We start from the raw sequence: 26,374 nt of genomic DNA, 5'->3' as shown, positions 1-26,374 counted from the left end.
GTCCATTGGGTACCAAAGAGTCAGACATGACTGAGCACACACATACTAAAGATATGCTACTTATAATTATTAAATATTTCACAGTTTTATGACATCTTTAGCTAATGCAATGATGGATAAAACAGAAATAAGAGAAATAAATACTAGAAAGGCAAGCAAAATAATTTTATGATGTTTTTCAGATTAAGTTATTCCACAGTAGGAAAATTAGAAAGAACTAACTCAGGGCTATTTCTTGATAAAAGAATACAGAGAATAAACACTAACCTTACAAAAATCAATATATGTCCAAGAAATCATCAAAATCCAGTTACAATATATGCAAAATAAATCTGTTCCCAAGTAAAATTTTTAATGAGTGATGTGCATGATCTTTAGAAGGGAAATTGCAATCCTTATTCAAAGATATCAATAGTGTAAGGATATTAATTTTTTCAAATTAACTTGTAGTTCTGATGCAATTCCAATTAAAACATTACTTGGGGGGATTTCGCTGGTGATCCAGTGGTTAAGACTCCGTGCTGTCAATGCAAGGGACCCAGGTTCGATCCCTGGTTAGGGATCTAGATTCCACATACCACAACCAAGAGTTCGAGTGCTGCAGCTAAAATTCTGCATGCCACAAGGAAAATATCTTGCAGGCCACAACTAAAGTGCCAGCAGGCCACAACCAAGATGGGAGATTCCTTAAGAAGCAGCTAAAACCTGATGCATCCAAATAAATAAATAAAAAAGTTATTTTTGGAGGCCTAAATATTCATAGGAGAAGGCAATGGCAACCCACTCCAGTACTCTTGCCTGGCAAATCCCATGGACAGAGGAGCCTGGTAGGCTGCAGTCCATGGGGTTGCTAGGAAAAAAACTGAAAAAAATATAAAATACATCAGATAATAAATGACATTACTATGGCTTAAAACAATGTGTTTGACTAATCTCCCCTTCCTCCTACTACTAATAGGAAACAAAGTTCCCTAAACCCTCTGAACTACCCTGAAGCTGGGTCTTGGTAGGTATGGATTTCTTCTTTTTCTTTTGCCCTGTGATCTGCCATCTGGTGACCTCAATCTGCAACTACATTTTCAGTGCTGCAACATATCTAGGATTGGCTGGTACCCTTTAGTTTACATTCCATCTAGCTAACCAAAGAATTAGAGCTGAGTGCCTGGGTCAAAGGGCTCTAAATGACATCTTCCAATCTTTGGTAAAAGAACTCCCATATAAAATGACATGATGGGTTTGGCAAAAATGTTGGTAACTGCTGAAGCATGGTGTTTCTTTTGGGTACATGTGCAAATTTATCCAATAGTTAAAAAAGAAACAAAAATTATTGCTCTCACAAATATAAATGGCCAATTAATATATGAAAATATCCTCAATCTCATTAACAATTAAACATAGGTGAATTAGGCTTCCCTGGTGACTCAGACAGTAAAGAATCTGCCTGCAATGGGGGAGACTTGGGTTTGATCTCTGGGTTCGGGAGATCCTCTGGAGAAGGGAATGGCTACCCACTCCAATATTCTTGCCTGGAGAATTCCATGGACAGAGGAGCCTGGTGGGCTACAGTCCACGGGTCGCAAAGAGTTGGACACAACTGAGCGACTAACACTTCACTTTCACTCAGTTCAGTCGCTCAGTCGTGTCCGACTCTTTGCAACCCCATGGACTGCAGCCCGCCAGGCTTCCCTGTCCTTCATCTCCCAGAGCATGCTCAAACTCATGTCTATTGAGTTGGTGATGCCATCCAACCATCTCATCCTCTGTCATCCCCTTGTCCTCCTGCCTTCAATCTTTCCCAGCATCAGGATCTTTTCCAATGAGTCAGTTCTTCACAAGTGGTCAAAGTATTGGAGTTTCAGCTTCAGCATCAGTCTTTCCAATGAATATTCAGGACTGATTTCCTTTAGAACTGACTGGTTGGATCTCCTTGCAGTCCAAGGGACTCTCAATAGTCTTCTCCAACACCACAGTTGAAAAGCATCAATTCTTTGGCATTCGGCTTTCTTTATGGTCCAACTCTCATATCCATACATGACTACCGGAAAAACTTTGACTAGATCGACATTTGTCGGCAAAGTAATGTCTCTGCCATTCTAACATGTATACTATCATGTAAGAATTGAACCGCCAGTCTATGTCTGACGCAGGATACAGCATGCTTGGGGCTGGTGCATGGGGATGACCCACAGAGATGTTATGGGGAGGGAGGGGGGGGTGGTTCATGTTTGGGAATGCATGTAAGAATTAAAGATTTTAAAATTAAAAAAATAAAAAACTAAAAAATAAATAAATTAAAAAAAAGGAAAAAAAAATGCTGTCTAGGTTGGTCATAGCTTTTCTTCCCAGGAGCAAACATCTTCTAATTTCGTGGTTGTGGTCATCATCTGCAGTGATTTTGGAGCCCAAGAAAATAAAGTCTGTCACTGTTTCCACTTTTTTCCCACCTATTGCCATGAAGTGATGGAAACGGATACCACAATCCATGTTTTTTGAATGTTGAGTTTTGAGTCAGCTTTTTCACTCTCCTCTTTCACTTTCATCAAGAGGCTCTTTTATTACTTTCATAGGTAAATTAAAACAAGAAAATTTTTTTTTACCTTTCAGATGAAAAATAATCATTAAGACACTAACAGTCTCTCGTGCTGAAAAGGTGTGGAAATGTAAACACAATCTCTTGGTATCAGCTTGTACTGCCTTTTAGAAGGCAATTTGTTAATACTGATGGAAATTTTTGTTCCCAAAACATTTCATATCCTTACACCCAGAATTCTAATTATTTTATGAAATGATTTGGCAAGAATGCAAAAATACATGTACACTGGTGTTTAATGTATCAGTGTTTATAAGAGCGACATATTACAAATGAGCATGATACAATATTCATTTTAAAAAGATACCTCTACATAATAGAATACTATGCATTCATTTGAAAGAACAGTTTCTTTGTATTAATATTGAAAGATCTTCAGAAAATAAAGTGAAAGCAAGTTAGATAAATGAAATTGGCCTCATTTTGGTTAAATAAGGAAATAATATATGTCAACAGGTACACTGAAAAAAATTGGGAGCCCAATAAGCGCACAATTACAGTGGGTTTTTTATTTTAGGTGGTGGGAAAAATAGAAGACTTTCACTTTCTTCATTGTGTAGTTCTATACCATTTGAGTTTTTTTCAACATACATAGACAATCATTCTTTGTTATCCATGGGGGATTGGTTCTGGACCCCTGTGGATATCAAAATGGATGCTCAAATCCCATTATGTAAAATTGCATAGTATCTGTATATAACATATATATATCCTTCTATTTAAATAATCTCCAGAACACTCATAATACCTAATACAATGTAAATGCTATGAAAATAGTTGCCATTGTGTGGCAAATTCAAGTTTTGCTCTTTGGAAATTTCTGAAATCTTTTTTCAAGTACTTTCGATCCATGTTCAATTGAATTTGAGGATGCAGAACCCATGGATATGAAGGGATGACTGCATAACTTTTCCAACAGAAGAAGTAATAAAGATTGTTGTTGCTGTTTAGTCGCTAAGCCATGTTCAACTTTTCTGCGACCCTATGGACTGTAGCCCACCAGGCTCCTCTGTCAGTGGGATTTTCCAGGCAAGAATACTGGAGTGGATTGCCATTGCCTTCTCCAGGGGATCTTCCTCACCCAGGAATTGAACCTACATCTCCTGCATTGGCAGGTGAGTTCTGTACCAATGAACCACCAGGAAAGTCCAGTAATAAAGATAAACTTTTAAATGAATAAATAAAAGAAAGTTTCCTACCCATCCTTAAAAAATGCACCATTATTAAGCTCAATTTCCTACTGCTTCCCATATCAGGATGGTTCCCTGTCAGTAAATCCAGTTCTACCACTTGTAAAGGTGGAAGAGGCTTCTGTCATCCCTTTGTTTGAGAGTCTTGATCTCAATGTTCTGGGCTCCAAATGTGAATCTTGAAACTTTATCATTTTTTCCAGATATTCAAAATGGGACTAAAGTAAATAGGACAATCAGTGGTTTGGTTACTATGCCAGAAGTCCAAATTGTCAAGTTTATCAAGCCCAAAGTAGTGGCCGCCACAATGGGTCTGCAAGATTATGCATTGGCACTCAGGGAAAAAGTATTTGAATTTCAACGTATATATTTTTAATCTCATCTTTTGTCAATTTCAATTTTCAACTTTGTCTTTTAAATTATATTCCACAGTTGTTTGTATTCATGTGTGTATATGTACATGTCTGTAAGTCATTAATAAATATATATTAAAATATTAAGTGGCATTTGGACATTTTATTTTACTGATGGAGTAGCTCATCAAAAAATTCAGAAACCATTAATTCAGGCTATAGCTGCTTTTCAGAGAACTAAAGACAGATCTAAGGTACATAAAACATGTTCTATAAATTAGTCATTGTCCCCAAAGTCACTAATATAATGAATAGTTAAAAGAAAAATAGAAAATTGATAAGAAAACACAATAGAGGACAAATGCAAGAGTCAACTTAGTAGGTAATAAAGGGTACAAGGGAAGAGAAGAAAGTAAAACATGAAAATTATCTACACATACACAAATAAAACAAGGACAAAAAACTCTTATGACAAAAGAAAGGGAGATCAAAGAGAAAGAATAATTCACACAAGGATCCTGAACATTTAGAGATAAATGAAAATAAGCAAACCATCATACAGTTGGAATTGAGAACGTACCATATTTGGAGCTCTTTATTCTTAGTGTCTAGCGTGATGCTTGGCACATAGTGTGCACTCAGTCAGTAAAGTAAGGTTTCTAAACTATGCCATTTTTATACCAAATCAATGTGTTAAGTCCAATTTGAGAAGTCATTGCATTTTTATTTCCTTGTTGTTTTATCAAGTTGTTGAATACTTTATATATTATGAGGAACACAAAACAAAAGACAATGAAATGACAATGGAAATTCTGTGATGCTACGTCTGCAAATGCCATAAAAATCTAAGGGTTCGCTGGAGAATTTGAAGATATGGCAGGTAATTATCTATTTGCCAACCCATGGAAACCTCCTCCATCCCTTTGTTCCTATATAAACCAAATAATAGTGAATATTTGGTAAGAACCTATAATTTAGAACTTCTAAAAAGTCTTTCTATAGCCAGGAAAAAAAGCGATTTGGAGGATTAAAGCAGTGACCGTTTTTCTTTCTTTTCTTGAAAGCTGAATTCATACCATTTGGAATAGCAATTAGGTAGTTCATTAGTGATGTTTTATATGTTCTGTAAATTATATATGAAAATGCCACTTATGTTGCATTGGTATTTTTAAGCCTATTGCTAATAATAACTTTAAGCCATCTGATCTAGAATGCAACCATGTTTTGTTAAAGAAATAAACCCTGCTCTGCTAGCAGCTACACCTTTACTTTCTTCCCCAGAAGCAGAAAAGCGAAATGGATTCTTTTTAGGCAAATATGAGGTACTATGTACTCCAGTCACCATTCATAGAATAATTCATATTTTGGACTTAGGGTGAAGCATTGTGTATATGGCTTATCCATTCATCTGCTGATGGACATCTAGGAATTATAAAACAGATGAACATTATGAATTTTGCTGCATAAGGTAGTTCTATTTTGCAATGGGGTGGCTGTACTAGAGTGTATTGGCTTGCAGACGCAGCCATTCTGACTGGCCCACCGCTAGGACTGCACAACTCCCCATTCTTCTGAATGGGAGAGTCAACTGACCATTGTGGAGTTGGAGATATCTCTGGACAGAGGTTAAGATTCTGCTTGCAGAGTCGGTGTGCATCTGTGAGCTGCAGTGGAAGATTCGGCATGACGCAGTGACGATCCTGCGTGCAGCAATTGGGACCTGGTGCAGTCAAATAAATAACTAAATAGTTTACTTCCTTTGGAATTTACAATCATTTCTCTAGTTCTCCCCTAATTAAATTAGCAATCTTCCAAGTATCTGAGATATGTCTGTGCATAACCATGATTATTGCAGAATGCACAATGTTTCTTCTTAAAACTGAAACCCTTGGTACACAGGTCTTTAAAAGCTGCTTTCTGTATGATTTTTCAATTCCACTTTTAGGAACACATTTTCACAAAATGATGAAGATTAGGTGCCAAGATTTAGTTCCAAGGGTGTATTTGTTTTAAAAATAGTGCAAGAAACAGCCTAGGTAAATATGAAATTGTTTAAATAAATTGTATTACAGCCACACAATGGAAAAGTAGGTTGTTGGTATAGGCTGAATTGTTTATGTACCCCTAAAATTCATATGTTGAAACCCTAACCCCAAAAGTGATATTAGGAAGTGGTGGCCTTTGGTAGGTGATTAGGTCATGAGGGTAGAGCCTTCATTAACAGAATTAGTGCCCTTATAAAGAGACCCTGTTGGGCTCCCTGACTCCTACCACTTGTGAGGACACAGCAAGAGGATGGTGGACACAGGAATTGGGCTCTCACCAAATCTGCTGATGCTATTATTGCCCAGCCTTCAGAACTGTGAAAAAGAAATTTCTGTTTATAAGCCCCCCAGTCTGTTGTATTCTATCAGCAGCCCAAACTAAGACAATAGGTTTCCTTCAAAGGGATCATGTGGACAGGGAAAAACTTCTGTGATATATTATAAAAGGAATATTGGAAGTTACAGTGTTGCTTAAGTATCAAGTACAGGGAAATTCAGGCCCTGACTTTGTGCTGACACTGGGCAAGAAACTTGACCACATAGTTTCAGTTCTACCTGTTATGGGCTGGATCATGTCCCCCAGATTCATACACTGAATTTCTAACCCACAGTACCTAAAACTTTGACTGCATTTGGAGGGCCTTTCAAGGGGTTATTAACCTCAAGTTAAAATGAGGTCATGCATGGGCAGGGGTGGGGCGGTGGCTAGTGCAATATGATTATGTAGGGAAAGAGAAAATTTTCCTCTACTCTTTTAGGTTTAGTTATTGGGGCTGGTGTATTAAACTGACAAAAGACAGACTGACAGGAGAAGAGGCTACAATTTTATTAATATTTAAAATTATATAGGCATGGGGGCCTCACCAAAAAAGAAGTGAAAAAAATCAAAGGGCAGACAGATTTGGGGGCTTACATACCATTTCAACAAAGGGTGATAAACTGGAGAAGGGACTACACAAAGAAAACAGGGCTTGGGCTTCTAGGGTTGACAAACTGTGCAGAAGTGACTTGGAATATATGGAGAGGAGGTGGTTAAGAAATCTTCTAATGGAAGACAAGGGTCATTTTAATAGAGTCTGTTATGTAGACGCATTCCAGCATTGACTCCTCATCCCTAGTGATGAGAGTGCTCTCCTTGTCTCTGCCTAGTAGGTTTCTCATGGGAAATTTATGCCCCATTTTACACAGATGGAGAAGAGTAGAGAGCTGTTTCTGCATCTGCTGTTTCTCAGCTGACTTTAGCTCAAAATAATCAACATGCCAAAGTGGCATATTTCAGAGTGCCACATTCTGAACCCCTTCAACTGACGTCCTTATGAGAGGAGGAGATTTGGACACAAATGAGTACAGAGGGAAGACCAGGTGGACATGGTGAGAAGGCGGCATCCAGACACCAAGGAGAGAGGCCTTAGAAGAAACCAACCCTGCTGACACCTCCAAGTCAGCTTTCCAGTCTACAGATATATGAGGGAATAAAACTCTGTTGTTTAAGCTGTTAAAATCAGAAACAAAGGGAGACTGGCTTTGAAAATTCCCTCAGCAGATGAAACCAGTTTACTCATATAAACAAGGCTTAATTTAGCTTGCCGTGTGAGACCTACTTGACCTAGGTCATTTCTTGTTTACACCTCTGGAAATCATAAGCAAAACTGGAACTGTTCCCCAAAGTTGATATGAGATAATTACTGACAAATTCTCTATCATTTAAGAAAATTCTAACATTATAATCAATCACTGTAAAGAATAAACAGTCACTGCTTTCTCACTACATAAGCTGCTTTATGACAATATACCCCTGGGCCTCAGTCCATGTTTTAGCTGAAGAGCTCCTCCTCAGCAAACTGTCTTTTTCATGTGCGCACAAAAAACTTTAACTAATTACTACTTCCGTGATTCACTAGTTCTATTTTGGGTATTTCTTAACCTTTGACAAAGCCACCCAGAGTGTGGTACTTTGCTACAGCTATCCAAGCAAACTAATACACATCGTCCGTAAGATGGGCGAATCTTAATACCATCTTCACTTAGCTCTTAAGGGTGCCCTGAGTCAAACAGATATAAATTCCTTTGTAGACAACGAGGTCCTAAACAAGTATAAGTAGTTGTTATTCACAGGGTCCCTGAGAAACCCGGAGGAATGGTGGCTCAGTGGTAAAGAACCTGCCTGCCAATGCAGGAGATACAGGTTCAATCCCTGGTCTGGGAAGATCCCACATGCCTCTGAGCAACTAAGCCCATGTGCCACAACTATCGAGCCTGTGTGCTAGGGCCCTGGGAACTGCAACTACTGAGCCCTCGTGCTGCAGCTACTGGAGCCTGCTCACCCTAAAGCCCATGCTGTGCAACAGAGGAAGCCACCATAGCGAGAAGCCCAAGTACCACAGCTAGAGAGCAGCCTCCGCTCTCCACAACTCCAAAAAAGCCTGCACAGCAACCAAGACCCAGCACAGCCAAAAACAAAATAAATATAAAAGCCGCTGATTCATGCTGATGTTTAACAGAACACAACAAAATTATGTAAGGCAATTATCCTTCAATCAAAAAAAAATAAAAAAAAAGTTAGACACAACTTAGCAACTAAACAACAATCTTTAAAAAATTATCTTGTTAAGATTGAACTTTTGGGGGGAGTTTTGATCTTTTTAAAAAAATTTTTAAAGAAAGTTATTTAATAATGATAATCAATTAATTAGTGATAAAAATGAGAACATAAATGCTGTGCTTTGGTTTATCTGCTATTTTTCCTTTCATCAGAATTCCTATTTTCAAATTTTAAACTTTTTGTTTGGTATTGAGTTATATAGCCAATTAACAATGTTATGGTAGTTTCAGGTGAACTCAAAGGGACTCAGCCATACATATACATGTATCTATTCTACCCCCAACTCCCTTCCCGTCCGCGCTGCAACATAACATTGAACAGAGCTTCATGTACTATACAGTAGCTCCTTGTTGGTTATCTGTTTTAAATATAGCGGTGTACACATGTCCATCCCAAACTCCCTAACTATCCCTTCCCTTAGGCACTGGTAATCTCCTTCTTGAAGTCTGTGAGTCTCTTTTTGTTTTTAAGTTCATTTGTATCATTTCTTTTTAGATTCCACTTATAAGGGATGTCATATGATATTTCTCCTTCTCTGTAAGACTGAACTTTATAGCCCTTTAGTAAGGTAGAGGTTCAGTTCCCACAGAGGGATGGAGAGAAGCAAGAGAGTTCAGTAAGACAGCAGTAAAGATCACAAACGACTCGTCAGTGGAGACAAAGAGAATGCAAGTTGTTAAAGAAGATGTAACTTACACATAACAATAATAGCTAACATATATTGAGCATTTACTAACTTACCAACACATGGTCCCAAGTGTTCTCTAATTAATCCTCTTATCAACTTCATGTAAAAGTACTGTAAATATGTATGTGTGTGTATACCCAGAAGGGTATGCTTATTACCTATTTCGGTCTTTTCCATTACAAAACACAACTTCAATATGAAAATTTGTTCATATGTAGCAGACAAAATTGCCAAAATAAGAAGCTGTGATTTTTATCAAGAGAGACTATGCCGTGCAGAACTGCACAACATGAAAAACACTACTTGGCTGGACAAAGTGATACATGGTAAAATACAAAACACACACCACCTTTCCTTTACATTCTTACTTCAGGGCATCCACCTGCATTGCCCTAAGAGTATGAGCACTGTTCTTTTGAGTTTGTGTTTATTTCATGATAAGCATATTGAATATATTACATTAAATCTGTATAAGCATCCTGCTTATAAAAGCCCCAAGGACTGAATAAAAAGAAAATCCTTACACTTTGAGGAGAAAATTGCATTAACACAATGTTTTGAAATAAATGATAAAGCTTGCAGGCTTGAGGGAATTCACATTGGCCACATTCAAGCAAGACACTAAGAAACTTCCCTGGTGGCTCGGTGGCTAAGGTTCCACCCTCCAGTGCAGGCGACTGGGGTTCTACCCCTGATTAGGGAACTAAGATCCCACATGGTTTGGGGCAGCTAAGCCTGCCTGCCACCAACTAGAGAAAAGCCAGCCAGCCAGGACAGAGGATCCTACGTGTCCCAACTGGGACCTGACATAGCCAAATAAAACAAGTGAATAAATATTAAAAAAAATAAGAATGATGCTGAGAAAATAAGTGAAAGGAGAGTTTGTACATTCCAGTTATTATCTGCTTTGGGTGGAACTTGAAAGCACTTGAGACTAAAGATAAAGACCCTAATGCCAGGTAATGCTGAGTGCAGTTGGACAGAATTTTGTGGCCTTCAGGCTCATTAGCAATCTTACAAGTAACTTCTTCATGAAAGGAGGAAATTGGCAAAACAGAAGTGGGCTTTCTCTTTTAAGCTGCTTTAGAAGACAGAAAAGGAGAGCAATAAACCATAGTGATCCACCGCTGATGTCACAATATATTGGCTCCCCAAAAATAAAGTCCTTCTTTCACCTCTTCTCAGTATTAAAAAATCACCACAATTTACCACACTCATTTCTAGTAAGTGATATTTGGAACATGGATATCCATTAAGAAAATAACTATTAATAACTTACTGGCTACCATTTAGAGTCTACATAAAAAAATATAAAACTATATGGCAGAAGACACAGTGAACTAAAAGACAAATGACAAATGTGTCACTGCAACTTATGATGAAGAGTTAAAATTCTTGTAATAATGTATAAAAAGCTCTTTCAAATCAATAAGAAAAATAAATCCCAATAAGAAATGGTCAAAAGATATGAAAAATAACACAGAAAGAAACCAAAGACTAATCAACATGAAATAAAGCTCACATTCAAATTTAAAAATTCAAGTTAAAATTATGTGTCATCTTTAACCTAGTAGATTGGTAAAGGTATTTTTCAAAAAGGCTTTTAAAAATAGGTTCAGAAATCTTTCCTTTGGGAATTTATCCAAAGTAAATAATGAGACTAGAGGTGAAAAATATTTGCATGTGTGTTCATTACAGAATTGTTGTTTAAGAAACTGATGAAATTAAATCTAGCAATTGAGGATTGGTCACATAAATCAAGGTATATATACTCTCTCACTTAGCAATTCTGCTAGACTGTATTCCTTGGAATAGTCAATAAAACCAACAGTTCTTAGAGACACAAAGATGTTCATTTCAGCTGTTTATAGAAGGGAAAAATGGCATGGTACATACATCCACACCATGGAGGGAGAGAAAAACAGCATACTAATCACATCTATGCATCCAAGTACGGTACTGTGTGTATATTTGTTATTGTTTAATCTAAATTGTGTCTGACTCTTATGCGACCTTGTAGTCCTCCAGGCTCCTCTGTTAATGGGTTTTCCCAGGTAAGACTACTGGAGTGGATTGCCATTTCCAGGGGATCTTCCCTTTCCAGGGATTGAACCCACGTCTTCTGCATTGGCAGGCGGATTCTTAACCACTGAACCCTACATGAAATATGAATTTAAGAATGCTAGTTTATAGAATATCTTGTAGCTGTAAAGAAACGACAATTTAATGTTTACATGGACAGATGATTATACTAAGTGAACAAAACTTCCTAACTGTACATATGATCCCATGTATGTAAATACATACAAAGTTGTTTGAAAATATTTTGGGGTGCCAAATACCCTGGCAGAGACCTTTGAAGACCCATTCCACAAAGGACTCCAAGGTAAAAGTAGTGTTATTTAACATTAAGGGTTGATTACTTAGACATTTATTTAAAGGAATACTGACTTTGATTTTACTCTTGAAAAATTCCTAATTCTAGTTATTTCTATAAAACTCAGCAGTGGCCACAGGACTGGAAAAGGTCAGTTTTCATTCCAATCCCAAAGAAAGGCAATGCCAAAGAATGCTCAAACTACCACACAATTGCACTCATCTCACACACTAGTAAAGTAATGCTCAAAATTCTCCAAGCTGGGCTTCAGCAGTACCGGAACCATGAACTTCCTGATGTTCAAGCTGGTTTTAGAAAAGGCAGAGGAACCAGAGATCAAATTGCCAACATCCGCTGGATCATGGAAAAGCAAGAGAGATCCAGAAAAACATCTATTTCTGCTTTACTGACTATGCCAAAGCCTTTGACTGTGTGGATCACAATCAACTGTGGAAAATTCTGAAAGAAATGGGAATACCAGACCACCTGACCTGCCTCTTGAGAAACCTATATGCGGGTCAGGAAGCAACAGTTAGAACTGGACATGGAACAGACTGGTTCCAAATAGGAAAAGGAGTAGTCAAGATGTATGTTGTCACCCTGCTTATTTAACTTATATGCAGAGTACATCATGAGAAACGCTGGACTGGAAGAAGCACAAGCTGGAATCAAGATTGCTGGGAGAAATATCAAGAACCTCAGATATGCAGATGACACCACCCTTATGGCAGAAAGTGAAGAGGAACTAAAAGCCTCTTGATGAAAGTGAAGGAAGAGAGTGAAAAAGTTGGCTTAAAGCTCAACATCCAGAAAACGAAGATCATGGCATCTGGTCCCATCACTTCACGGGAAATAGATGGGGAAACAGTGGAAACAGTGTCAGACTTTATTTTGGGGGGCTCCAAAATCACTGCAGATGGTGACTGCAGCCATGAAATTAAAAGACGCTTACTCCTTGGAAGGAAAGTTATGACCAACCTAGAGAGCATATTCAAAAGCAGAGACATTACTTTGCCAACAAAGGTCCGTCTAGTCAAGGTTATGGTTTTTCCAGTAGTCATGTATGGATGTGAGAGTTGGACTGTGAAGAAGGCTGAGCAACGAAGAATTGATGCTTTTGAACTGTGGTGTTGGAGAAGACTCTTGAGAGTCCCTTGGACTGCAAGGAGATCCAACTAGTCCATTCTAAAGGAGATCAGCCCTGGGATTTCTTTGGAAGGAATGATGCTGAGGCTGAAACTCCAGTACTTTGGCCACCTCATGCGAAGAGTTGACTCACTGGAAAAGACTGATGTTGGGAGGGATTGGGGGCAGGAGGAGAAGGGGACGACAGAGGACGAGATGGCTGGATGGCATCACTGACTCGATGGACGTGAGTCTGAGTGAACTCCGGGAGTTGGTGATGGACAGGGAGGCCTGGCGTGCTGCGATTCATGGAGTCGCAAAGAGTCGGACACGACTGAGCGACTGAGCTGAACTGACTGACGCCGTAAAGACTCGCTGGCAGCTACGGGATGCAAACTGGCGCTGGGACAATCAGCAAATCTTACAGAAACTGCTTTCCTCGGGTTTGTATTTTCAAAAATCAACCTTTCAATTACAAACGTGTCTGGCTCAGCGGGTCGGAAAATGGTCGGGAGTGAGCGGTGGGGATACAACCGTGAACTGAAGCCTTTAAAACCTTCAGTCAGAGACCAGGTGAGGCGGGCCTTCGTGGCACCATTTCTTATCCTTGGTCCCACGGACTTCTCCCGTGAGAACATTGAGATTCCTTCCAGGATTTCCAGCCAATGGCTACAACAGCTCCGGGCCAATGAGATGAAGGCTATCTTTCGACTGGCTTCTACTCCTTCCCAGCCAATCGGAAACATTCTTCAAATGCCACTTTCTAAGCTGCGCAGGCTCTGAGGAAGCTGGCTTCACTTCCGGGCGGCTGGCGGAGGCGGCTCCTCTTGTTGCCATAGCGACCGTTTTACGTTAAGTGGTTTGTAGATTTTAGCCAGGTGACTGCGGAGACTGCTGGGGCACATCGTTTCCCTGTCCTCTCGGTTCCTTGCGGCCGAAAGGCCTTCTAGGATCCGGGGATCTGGCCTAGGCTTCCGCGGCGCCCCGCGGGGGCGGAATGGCTGCGGAAGAAGAGGATGAGGTGGAATGGGTGGTGGAGAGCATCGCGGGATTCCTGCGGGGCCCGGACTGGTCCATCCCCATCTTGGACTTCGTGGAGCAGAAATGTGAAGGTAAAATATGAATCTCGAATCGTCAGTCCTTGCTCACCTCTCTCACACCAACAGCCTCTCCACACACCGCCTCTCATCTCCTCGATCTCCCCTCCTGTCGACCAGGTTTAGAGCTTGATTTTTAGACTGTGTTGCTGTCACCGCGCCTGTCTTTTCCACGGTAATGAAAAGGGGGACGACATACCTCTCCCCGCTGGGCCCAAGCACGCATTCGAGAAACAGTAGACTTTAATGCTGTGTTGGGCCTCCCACTCCATCCTGCACCTTTCTGCCTTGGCCAGGTGACTGTGGGTTTCTTTCTTCATCAGCTTCCACAGTGACTTGGGAGGAGAGATGTCAGTTTGCTTCAGAGTTCCTTCTGATTCCAACTGTTGGCCAAAAAGTGGGTGGGCGAGGGATATGTGGTTACTCCGGTAGGCCTAGAGCAGGTAATCTCGGTGGCCTGTATTGCCCTTTTTGAGCTCTCTGTCTCGGTTATACCAAAAATGGAGGGTATCTTCCAACAAATGAGATATGAAGACGTGGCATAACGTTCCCTGTGAGGAAAGAGTACCTCCAGATTCTGGAGCTTTGCATTCAGTTCTTAGAGATAGTTTGGAGCCCATTTATGGAAAAGGAACCAGAAGCGATGTCATAAGAGTAATTTAAGGCTGTTGTCCTGGTTGTTTAGCTGGCCAAGACCTTAAGGGTAGTAATATCCATTAATCGTTCGAACGTCTGTCGTATGTTGGAGGGGTTAGACTTGTTTTTTTTAAGGTTCAGTGGGCTAGAGCTAGCGTCCGTGGGTACAAGCTAGAGGTAAACAAATTTCTGTGAAGGAAGTGCTTCATAACAGATAGTATCCTGGATAAATCGCCCGTCTCGGAAGGTAATGAGTTCCCTAGGCCTTAGCAGTGTTTTGAATGAATCTGATAGCACCTTAATGGAGTTATTACAGAGGGGAATTCAAATGTCAAATGGTTGGTTATCATGAATGATCTGTTAAGAGTCCTTTCAACCTTAAGTTTCCATGAATCTGGTAAAGATGAAATTTACTTTGACCACTGAATCTTTTCATTACATTCTCATTGCCATGAGCAACATTCAAATAGTATTTACTAGGTATTGTTCTCGCAGGTAATTTTTAAAAGAAGTTCAAAATAACTTTTATTTCTGCTCTATTAAAGAATTTAAAATGCTATTCTGAGACTGAGGAAGCATGTGGTGTTCTGATCTCCTTTAGGAGAAAAAAGAAATTATGTCACCGTTTGATTCCACTTATCCCACTGAACCTAAATGCTGAAATGGCAAAAAAAAAAAAAAAAAAATAAAATAAAAAATTTTTATTCCCACACTTTAAAAGTGGCTGCATCTCAGCTATAACACACCTGATTGTGTAATTTTATAGGGAAATAGTAATCTTCAGACTTGTAAACATGTAATGTAGTAATTTGGCTTCAAAATTATCTGAAAACAGGTTTATTAGCTGCTATATTGCATGTATGCCCAGTGCTATGTAGAAATAGATGCCACGAGAAATGGAAGTAACATTTCAGTGGCACTTGAAATAATAGTGTTTATATTTCACTGACTTTGTTTTGTTAATGAGGTATTCTTCACCTTAGGTAATTTAAAAATTAGTTTTATATAACTTTGTAAATATCAGCATTTATTTCAACATTTATTGAGTGTCTTTGAGCCAGAAGTTGAGGTTAGAAAAGTTAATAAAACAAATCTTTGTCCTTGAGAAGTTTATAATTTGGTGGGGAAGACAAGCAGGTAAATGGACTTTAAATATAGTGTGACCAGATGTTATTATAAAGGTGGACGTATGGTGCTGTGTATTCAAATAGTTCTGAGGAAGGAATCTGAATAGCCAAGGGAGTTGGGAGTGGGTAGCAGATCATGGCGGAGAAGGCAATGGCACCTCACTCTAGTGTTCTTGCCTGGAGAATCCCAGGGACAGGGGAGCCTGGTGGGCTGCTGTCTGTGGGGTCCCACAGAGTTGGATACCACTGAAGTGACTTAGCAGCAGCAGCAGCAGATCATGGAGAATGTGCCTCTTACAGTATTTTGAAGAATGGTTGGGAGAAGAGGTATTGGGTAAAGGCAAAGAGATCCAAGAAGGGCTTGAGCAAAGACCTGGGGCTTTGAAGCACCTTCTATGTTTTTACATTTGTCCACATTCCAAGTAATTGTGTCCTGTTATGAGGGCAAAGTTTGGGTTTTGGAGTGGTGGGAGATGAGACTTGGGATCCAATCTTGAAGAATTTTGTCTGGGATTCTAAATATTCTATACTTATTCGCTAGGCAAAGAACTGAAGAGTTTTAAATAGAAAATTACCAATGTTAGTTTTGTATTTTAGAAAGAATGGGGGAATTTTTTTTAGAGGTGGCTTATGGTTTACAGTTCATGAATTTGTCTTTTCCTTGATCACATTGTAGCTTTTTGAAGGAATATATATCTTTCTGATCTACATTGTTTCACACATATCATCATTGAGTAAACATTTGTTTTTATTCATTTTTGTTTCATTATTGATTTATATGTAATAAAGAAAGAGTCAGTTTCAGTAAAATTTGGATCAGCAAAATTCCAATATGGTAAAATAATCTGGAACCTGTTGTGAAAGGAATTATTTAGAAACTTACCAATAATGTTCCATTTAAAGTTTGTAAATAAATTGTTGCCTTGTATTATTGATTGAAAAGTGGCAAATTAATGCTCCTCTCCCATATGAAGTAGCTCTTAGGTACAGACAAAAACTTGTTTACAATTAATTATTATTATTTTTAATCCCAAGAATTTTAAAGTGGAAGAGCCAGTTTACAAGAATGAGTGTTCTATTTGTAAGTTCTGTTTGTGGAGCTGACTTTAATATTTAATGAAATTTTTTTACACTATGCAGTATTTTTCTTTTAAATTTAGTTTTCGATGATGAAGAAGAGAGCAAATTGACTTATACAGAGATTCATCAGGAATATAAAGAACTAGTGAGTATTTTTAAACTGATTTTAAATATAATTTGAATAATATTAATTCAATCTGTTCTGAATTTAAAAAATAGACTTGTCCATTTAAATTCCAAAATTCCAGTAGTATTCCAAAATTCTACCTTAGTAGTGCTATCAGTTGCATCAGACTCCAGGAGTTCTCTGGGCATTTCCTCCATAAGACTCTGGAATGTAGGGAATAGATTTAGGACAACTATTTTAAGGGATCTTGCATCTGATCTTTAAATTTTATTCCTGTTCTTCTGCTGGTATATCCAGGGGAGTGTTCATTATTAATTTAGCCATGTTGTCTTGAGATTTTAAGAAATGCCTCTGGGTAGCACAAGGATTATACCACATCAAACTTCATAATCCTGACTTTAGTTATTTCTGGTAGAGGAAATAAACTTTCATTTGATTCTCTGCAAAGATTTTCACTTTTAGTTGTTAGGGTTTTTTTTTTGGTGAAAAAGATTGTCACTGCCATATAATATAATTTTATGTAGATTAATAATTGCAAGCAAGCATTTGATTATACTTTTCTAAACTTAATATAAAAACTCATTTGGAATCTTTCAATGTAAATTGTAAAAGTTAAACTTTTTTTTTTAGGTTGAAAAGCTGTTAGAAACTTACCTTAAAGAAATTGGAATTAATGAAGATCAATTCCAAGAAGCATGTACCTCTCCTCTTGCAAAGACCCGTACATCACAGGTTTTTGTGTTTTTCTGCTAATATATAATTTTAACAAAAATGCCCAGGATTCCACTTAGATTTGCTGTGTTTGATTGTCAAAATATAATATTCTAGAGACTGTAAGAGTGAAAAGCCAATTTAACACATATGGATTCTTTCTTTATAAGTACCTTGTGAAAAGATAAATTTGAAGCATTAATAAACTGATGCTATTAAAAAAGAACTTCCTATCAGAACTATAATAGATCACAGGCTTTATGCAAAAAAGTTATTTATATAAGTCTCTGATGGTTTTGCAGTTGCCCCTTTTTTAATCTTAGCAGATACATAGTACATGGTTCCTGGGGCTTTCTTCTGTTAGAACTAATTTTATTGTCTCATTTGTTCTGCAGTGCTGAATTGAAGTAGGTTTTAGGTGTATTTGTAACTAATATTTACTGGGGGTTCATGCTAGCTGCTGTTTTAAGCACTTGACATGTATTATTTCATTGAATCTTCCTAACAGTCCTTAAGAAATTGGTACTATTTATTTTACTTTGTTTTAGAATTGAGAAAACTATTGCACATATATGTTAAGGAACTGGTGCACAGTCTACAAGTAAAGTAACAAAGCCAGAATACCAGCTCAGGCTCTGAGATTGAGTATAGAGATACGTTATTACTACCCAATAGCCTTCTCAAATAGTTATTTTAGCTTTTCATCTTCTACCAAATTAACTGTAATTCCTTAGTGAGATGATAGGATTATCTAGGATGTGATCTCAAATTATCATTCTCAACCTCCTGCTGTCATTCTATAGTACATTACATACTATAGTAATTCTGGCTACTTGTTTTTGTAAGCGTTGGTGCACCTGGCTTTGCTCATGGTCGTTCCTTAACCAGGAATCCTCAGCCCCCACCTTCTCACTACTCCATCCTTTCCTTACCCAGAGAAACCCATCCCATCATCATGGCCTGCTGCAGGGCAACTTTCCTGATATCTCTAGTCAGACCAGTACTCATTCTGCCCCGCTGAGCACTTTTACATTTTCAATTCAGTTTAATTACCTTGAATTGAAGTTTTTTACACGTCTGTTTACCTTGAGGAATTTATTGAAAATTATTAATTAGTATTTAGGGTTCTTTTAAGGCATTGGTGTTTGTTTTTATTTTTCTTGTATTTCCAGAATATTTTCTTTGGTTAATATTTGTCAACCTCTTCATTAAGCTATTATGAATGAATCTGAAATACTTTGTCAAAAAAGATGTTCATAGTAATAGTAGTCACATCCATCTTTTGTTTTCATCATCAGGATAACTTGTGAATGAAGACATTCAGAATTTTAAAGTACTGTTTCCAGATCAAAAGTAACATATCTTTCTGCTTTGTTCTGTTACATAACACCTTTTGATTTGGAGTTGGTTCGTAGTACAGTCTGGTTATGTACAAGCATGGAAACCTGATACAGACAGACTTGGATTTGAGCTTAGATCTTTTGATTACTTTCATTTATCATGGACAGAGTTGTTTTACAGTTTTCCTATCTTGTCTATTCTGATTCTCAGTTTGAACATCTGTAAAACAGGGACAGTATCTACTTTGAAAGGTTTTTGTGAAATTTGAGCAAAAATGTTCATAAAACATTTAGCACAATACCTGACACATATAAAGTGCTCTATAAATGGAAGCATCTTGTAATTAATGGTAGCTATTTTGGTGGTTGATTAGCAGGGTGCTAATTAGGCCAGGGTCATGTATTCAATCCCCATGTGGACTAGTTAGCTTTATTCTCTTCTCAAGCAAACTTAGCCCCAGATACTAAGGGCAGTATGACTGAATCAGCACATGGCCATCTTCAATAACCAGAAAAATAGCCCAAAGCCTGCTTAGTTACTGCTTTGCAGCAATAATCTAATCTTTGTAAATAAAGATCAGAATGCTGATTCCATTAGGCTAATTTAGAGTAGGAATTCAAGAAACCAATTGTTTGCCCAGGGTAGTTTAGGAGGTATTTTTTCTTTTGCTTTGGTCTGTTTGGTTTGATTTTTATTTTTATAAACAGTTGCTCACTCCCCTCTCATTGAACTGTACTACTAAAGATGACTTGCAAAATTCTTTTCACCTGGTTTGGTCACCATTAGTCCTAGACCACTGGTCCTGGCATTCTTGTGTATTAAAATCAGCAGGAGTTGTAAGGAGTGCATCGGGTGAAGGTGTCTGTTTTAAAAAAACAACAACCTTTTTTTTTTCCCCTTCCTTCCTTCCTTCCTTCCTTTCTCTTCCTCTCCTCTTCTCTCTTCTCCTCCCCTCCTCTTTCCACCCTTTGCATCCTTCCTCTCCCATCCTTCCAACTCTCTTCTCCTTCTTTTTCTTCTCCATACAGCTTGTGGGATTTTAGTTCTCCCACTAGGGATCAAACCTGGGCCCTCTCTGGTGGAAACACAGAGTCTTCACCATTGGCCTGCCAGGGAAGTCTCAACAACAGACTTTTTAAGAGCATGTTTTCCTGTCTTACGTGTGTAGCTTCTCAAAAAATGCTCATAAATTAAGATACCTTTCTAAAAAATTCAGAAAAATATGATAATAGAATGCATATTGAGATATTATTTCAGTTGTGTTCAGTTGATTTTGTAATTTTATGGTGTTTTCAACTGAAATAGGCAAAAGTGGCTTTTTTCATTGCTTGTAATTTTTTTGGGGAGGATAGAGCTCATCACTGATTTCCATGTATAGCAGGAGCCAGGGATGACTATATGGCAAGAGACAAAGTATTTTTTGTTTTTGCTTTTCACGTGATTTACTTTGGCTTTTGTAAATTAGAACTTAACGCTTTCAGAAACATTTGTCTTCTAATATTAATTTGGGAAAATTATTCTTTTTTTCCCCAATAACTTGTATCACTAAAATGATTACATGTATGGTATAACTTTCATTTTCTAAAAACACACACTTATCAATTAATAATATTTTGTCTGATTGCTCATAAGATTTTTAAAAATTAATAGACTTTTTCTAAGAGCAGTTTTATGTTTACAGAAAGTTGAGCAGTTAATGTAGTGTCGTCTCTTTTTATTGAAGTCTTTCATTAGTGTAGTATATTTGTTGATGAGCCAGTATTGATATATGATTATTAAGTAAAGTCCATAGTTTATATTAAGGTTCACTCTTTGTGTTGTACAGTTGATTTTGACAAATACATAATGTCATATATCCATCATTACAGTATCATACAAAATAGTTTCACTGTCTTAAAAATCTCACGTATTCCACATATTCATCTTTCCCATCTTTGCACCAAACCTCTGGCAACTGCTGTTCATTTTACTGTCTGTATAGTTTGGCTTTTCCCAGGATATTATGTAATTGAAATCATAAAGTATATAGCTTTTTCAGACTGACTTCTTTCATTAAGCAATATGAAGAAGTTTTTTCATTGTTTGATAGTTTTCTTTTTATTGCTAAATAATATTCCATTTTATGGATGTACCACATTTTGAAGGTGGTATATAATCTTGTGAAGGATATTTTGGTGCATTCCAGTCTTTGGCAATTTTGAATAAAGTCACTATAGCTATTCATATTCAGGCTTTTATGTGGATGTAAATTTTTCATCTCATTTGGGTAAATACCTAGAAGCAAGACTGCTAGATCATATGTTAAGATTCACTCTTAACTTTGTAAGAAACTGCCAGACTCTTCTAAAGTAGCTATATCATTTTACATTTTTACCAGCAATGAATGGAAGCTCCTGTTGCTCCATGTCTTCAGTAACACATGATATTGTCAGGTTTTTGGATTTTAGCCATTCTGATAGATATGTAGTGATATCATTGTTTTCTTCTGCCCATTTTTAAATTGAGTTATTTATTTTCTAATTGTTGGGTTGTAAGAGTTTTTTGTATATTTTTGATACAGATCTTCTTTATCAGATATGTTTTGCAAATATTTCACAAAATATTCTCCTGTGGCTTTTCTCTTCATTCTGTTAACAATGTCTTTCACAAATTAGAAGTCTTTTTTATTTTAGTGAAGTCTGATATATTGATTCTTTCATTGTTTATGGTTATGATATTTTACCTTAAGAAGTCATTGCCAAAAGCCAAGGTTAGCTAGATTTTTTCTATGCTATCTTTCAAAGTTTTGTTTTTACGTTTAAATCTGTGATCCATTTTAATTTTTGTGAAAGATGTAAAGTCAGTGTTTAGATTCCTTCTTTTTTTCCATGTAGATGTCAGTTGTTCTAGCAGCATTTTCTAGAAAGATGATCCTTTCTTCATTGGATTGCCTTTGTTCCTTTGTCAAAAATCAGTTGACTGTGTTTTTGTTGGTCAATTTTCAGGTTCTATTCAGTTTCATTAATCTTTTGTCTGTTCTTTCACCAATATCATACTGTCTTGATTATTGTAGTTTATAGTAAATCTTGAAGTCATGTAGTGTCAGTCCTCTGACTTTGATATTTATCAATTTTGTGTGACTGTTCTGGGTCTTTTACCTTTCCATGTACATTTAAATATCAGTTTGTTGATATCCACAATTGCTGGGATTCTGATTGGGGTTGTATGAATCTACAGATCAAATCTGGGAGAAATGACATGTTAACAATGTTGAGTCTTCTTATTTAGTAACATGGAATAGATCTCCATTTATTTAGATCATCTTTGATTTCTTTCATAAGAATTTTTTGGTTTTCCTCGTGTAGATCTTGTGCATATTTTGTTACATTTATTCCTAAGTACTTTTTTTGTAGTGCAAATGTAAATTGTATTGTGTTTTTTATTTCAAATTCCAATTGTTGATTGCTTTGTTGTTGTTGTTTAGTCACTCAGTTGTGTCTGACTCTTTGCGACCCAATGGACTGCAGCACGCCAGGCTTCCTTGTCCATCACCATGTCCCGGAGCTTGCTCAAACTCATGTCCATTGAGTCAGTGATGCCATCCAACTATCTCGTCCTCTGTCACTCCCTTCTCATGGCTTTGATCTTTGTCAGCATCAGGTGGCCAAAGTATTGGAGCTTCAGCTTCAGCATCAGTCCTTCCAGTGAATATTCAGGGTTGGTTTCCTTTAGAATTGACTGGTTTGATCTCTTTTGCTATCCAAGGGACCGTCAAGTGTCTTCTTCAACATCAGTGTTTGAAAGCATCAATACTTCAGTGCTCAGCCTTCTTTATGGTCCACTCTCACATCCATACATGACTACTGGAAAAACCATAGCTTTGGCTAGACAGACCTTTGTTGGCAAAGTAATGTCTCTGCTTTTTAATGTATGTTGTCTTGGTTGATCATAGCTTTTCTTCCAAGGAACAAGCATCTTTTAATTTCCTGGCTGTAGTCACCATCTGCAGTGATTTTGGAGCCCAAGAAAATAAAGTCTTTCACTGTTTCCGTTGTTTCCCCATCTATATACCATGAAGTGATGGGACCAGATTTCATAGTTATACTTTTTTCCCCCCTTAGTCCTTTGAATCAATAGAAAGGCTTTCACATCATTTCTATAGGCTATGCTATTGAATTTCTGCAAATAAATAATCATTATTCTTTTGAGAAGTAAAAGGAATCTATATCTTTTCTTTAAAGTTCTATCTTTATTTGTATAGAATTGTATAAAATTCTTTAAGTGTTCGATAGAATTCATCATTGACCCCGGCTGGGCCTGGTGCTTTTTGTTTTGGAAGATTACTAATTATTGATTCCATTTCTTTAATAGATATAGACTTATTCAGATTGTCTGTTTCTTGTGTGAGTTTTAGCAGGTTGTGTTTTTTAAGAAATTGGTCCATTTCATCTGGATTATCAAATTTGTGGTCATAGGGATGTTCATAAAATTCCTTTATTACCTTTTTAGTGTCCATGGGATCTGTAGTAGTGTCCCCTTTTGCATTTCTGATATTTTTTAATTTATGTCTTTTTTTGTGTGTCTCATGTCCTGGCATGTGAAACCTGCCTGACCAGGGATTGAACCAATGCCTCCTGAAATGGAAGCACAAAGTCTGAACTACTGGACAACCAGGGAATTCCACATATCCACCCACTTTTTTTTTTTAAACTTAACCTGGCCAGAGGTCTCAGTTTTATTTATTTTTTAAATAATTAGCTTTTAGTTTTGTTGATTTTCTCTATTGATTTTCTGTTTTCCAATTTCATTATTTCTTCTCCAATTTCTATTATTTCCTTTCTTTGGATCTAATTTGCTCTTTTTTTAGTTCCTAAGGTGGAAGCTTTGATTGTTGATGTTTGTTATTTTTTCTTTCCTAATATATGCTTCAGTGCTTTAAATTTCCTTCTAAGCACTAACTTTTGCTGCACCCCACACATTTTGATAAGTTGTATTTTCATTTAGTTAGAAATAATTTTAGAGATTTTCTTAAGACTACTTCTTTGATCCATGTGCTGTTTTAAAGTGTGTTTCTTAATCTCCCAAGTATTTTAGGTTTTTCTAGCTGTTGTTCTGTTACTGTTTTCTAGTTTAATTCTGTTGGGTCTGAGAGTCTCCTCTATATGACTCCTGTTCTTTTTAAGTTTATTAAGGTGTGTTTTATGGCCTAGAATGTTGTCTGTTTTGGTGAATGTTCCCTGTGAGCTTGAAAAGAATGTATTTTTCTGTTGTTGGAAAAATGTCAATTTGATCTAGTTGACTGAAGGTGCTGTTCAGTTCAGTTATTTCTTTGTTGATTTTCTGCCAGCTGATTCTGTCCATTATTGAAGTTTCCAACTATAGTAGTGAATTCATCTGTTTCTCCTTGTGGTTCTATTAATAGAGCAACAGAAATGCATGAAATCACTTGTAACTTCAGGCTAAGTATGAACATGTTTGGAGGTTTTTAAAACTCATTTAAGTCAGATTCTGAAAGACTCAATGTTCATATTTTTGTCAATGTGCTTTTTTCAAACATGTATGACACCACATTTATGTATTTATACCATTTATCTCATAGTCTTCTTTCAAAGTAGTTTGACATTTCAATTAATTTAAAGGATACTTAAGATTGTTGTTGTTTTTAAACCACTTGCTAGCTTTTTGGAGTAACTCTTGTATTTAGTTTCTCTAACTACCCTTATTGGAAGCTCTTAGGCAAAGGGTGTTCCATTTCCTTGGACCAGTGTAGCCCAATTGCTGTACAGTTGTTAGGTTTAGCACACCAGTTTGATATTTAATCAAAAGGCCCAGAAAATTACTTTTATAGGACTTCTTAGTTTTAAAAAAATGCCTTCTTACACTGCTCAATTCTAACACCTAGCCAGAAAGTTACTATATTTCCTTCATTCTCAGATGAAAATTTTCTATCATAAATATCTCATCAATGAGAATGCATTTTGTAATTGATGGCATGTTATAATTTAATGGATAGGGTTTTTTTCTTTTCTTATTGGTACATGAAATAATGGTTTATTTTGCTAATCTATTGAGTCTTAGAATTGACAAAATACTCTATTATTATTGTTGTTATTATTATGCTAATTTTCAGGTGAAGAAACTAGTGCCCAGAAGCCTAAATGATGTATATGGAATCAAACAACTAACTATGGTTAAGCTCAAAGTAGCCTTTCATATCAGGGGCTTATTTTTCCCCCCCCATTGTTTCAATAGTTCTCAAACTTAAATGTTATAAGAATTATCTGGGGAGATACGTGGGTACCCCTTGTCCAGAAATTTAGATTAATTACGTCTAGGGTAGGGTTCAGGAACATGCATTTAACAGTCCTTCTTTCCTGCATTTCTTAGAAGGGTTAAACATACCCTTTGAGAAGCCCTGCATTATATGTTTAAGGATCAGCTCAAATGCAGACTTGCTGATAGCTCTAGCTGACAAATGCCATCAGTAGCAGTGCCCTTCAAGTGTTTGTCAGTGATGAGGACAGAGAACTTGATATTACTAATAAGACCAAGAATAATGTTATGTGGTTGTGTAATCCCACAAAGGTGCCCTGGCAGATCAGATATACTACGCTATTACAGAGGCTGGCTACAGTTGTCTTTATTTATAATTTTTTATTTTTAAAGGAAATTTAAAATTTTTTTGAAAACATTGGGGTTTAGTTACTTTACATGGCTGTGTCAATTACTGCTATACAGTGAAGTGAATCAACCATAATGAATACATACCTGCATCCCCTCTTTTTCTGGATTTCCTTCCCATTTAGGTCACCACAGAGCACCCCAGAGTTCCCTGTGCTACACAGTAGTTTCCCATTAGTGGTCTATTTTACACTGCACTTGTCTTTAATACTGCTCTACGGGCTGTAACTTTCGGGTAAACACCGATGAAGCCTATTTGCTGTCCCCTGCCCTTGGCCTTTTGAACAGTATATGTGAATTCAAAGGACAAGAAACTTTCTTTTTTCCCTACAGTTGACTCCTTGTAAATGTCACTACTTTTGCACCTTATTTTGTTTGACTGTATTGCTTTTGTCTAGAATGTGAGCTGGCTGCTGCTGGAGGGACTCCTTCCTCTTTGCTTAGCACTCTTTGATGGAACATTTGTTGCGGTGTGTCTTTGACATTATCACTGCTGCCTACCTGGTGAACAGTAGCACACCCTTGGTTGCCTCTGTATGATTCCTGTGGTCAGCTTTTTCATGAATGTCATGTAAAGCTTGAAACAAGGTTTAGTAAGGTGAATAAGGTCTGAGTGTTTTCTTTT

At 37.3% G+C, this 26,374-nt stretch overlaps 1 protein-coding gene across 4 annotated transcripts in view; it reads left to right on the top strand.

Moving 5' to 3' along the window:
• The first annotated feature begins 13,824 nt into the window (after positions 1–13,824).
• The window catches only part of CFAP36 (cilia and flagella associated protein 36), a 30,029-nt gene continuing 17,479 nt past the window's right edge, over positions 13,825–26,374 (top strand). For 2 of the 4 annotated variants that reach the window (XM_004005939.5, XM_060412170.1), the window contains exons 1-3: positions 13,825–14,082; positions 16,991–17,055; positions 17,668–17,769. In XM_004005939.5, coding sequence (XP_004005988.1) covers positions 13,968–14,082; positions 16,991–17,055; positions 17,668–17,769 — 282 coding nt within the window. In that variant the 5' untranslated portion in view covers positions 13,825–13,967. The remainder of the gene's footprint in view (positions 14,083–16,990; positions 17,056–17,667; positions 17,770–26,374) is intronic. The other 2 variants (XM_012171234.4, XM_060412171.1) reach the window with 1 other exon arrangement.

The sequence above is a fragment of the Ovis aries genome, chromosome 3 (genome assembly GCF_016772045.2).
Source record: "Ovis aries strain OAR_USU_Benz2616 breed Rambouillet chromosome 3, ARS-UI_Ramb_v3.0, whole genome shotgun sequence".
Lineage (NCBI taxonomy): Eukaryota > Metazoa > Chordata > Mammalia > Artiodactyla > Bovidae > Ovis > Ovis aries.
Note: the sequence above shows the minus strand (reverse complement) of the source record. Positions and strands in the feature narration are given on the sequence as shown.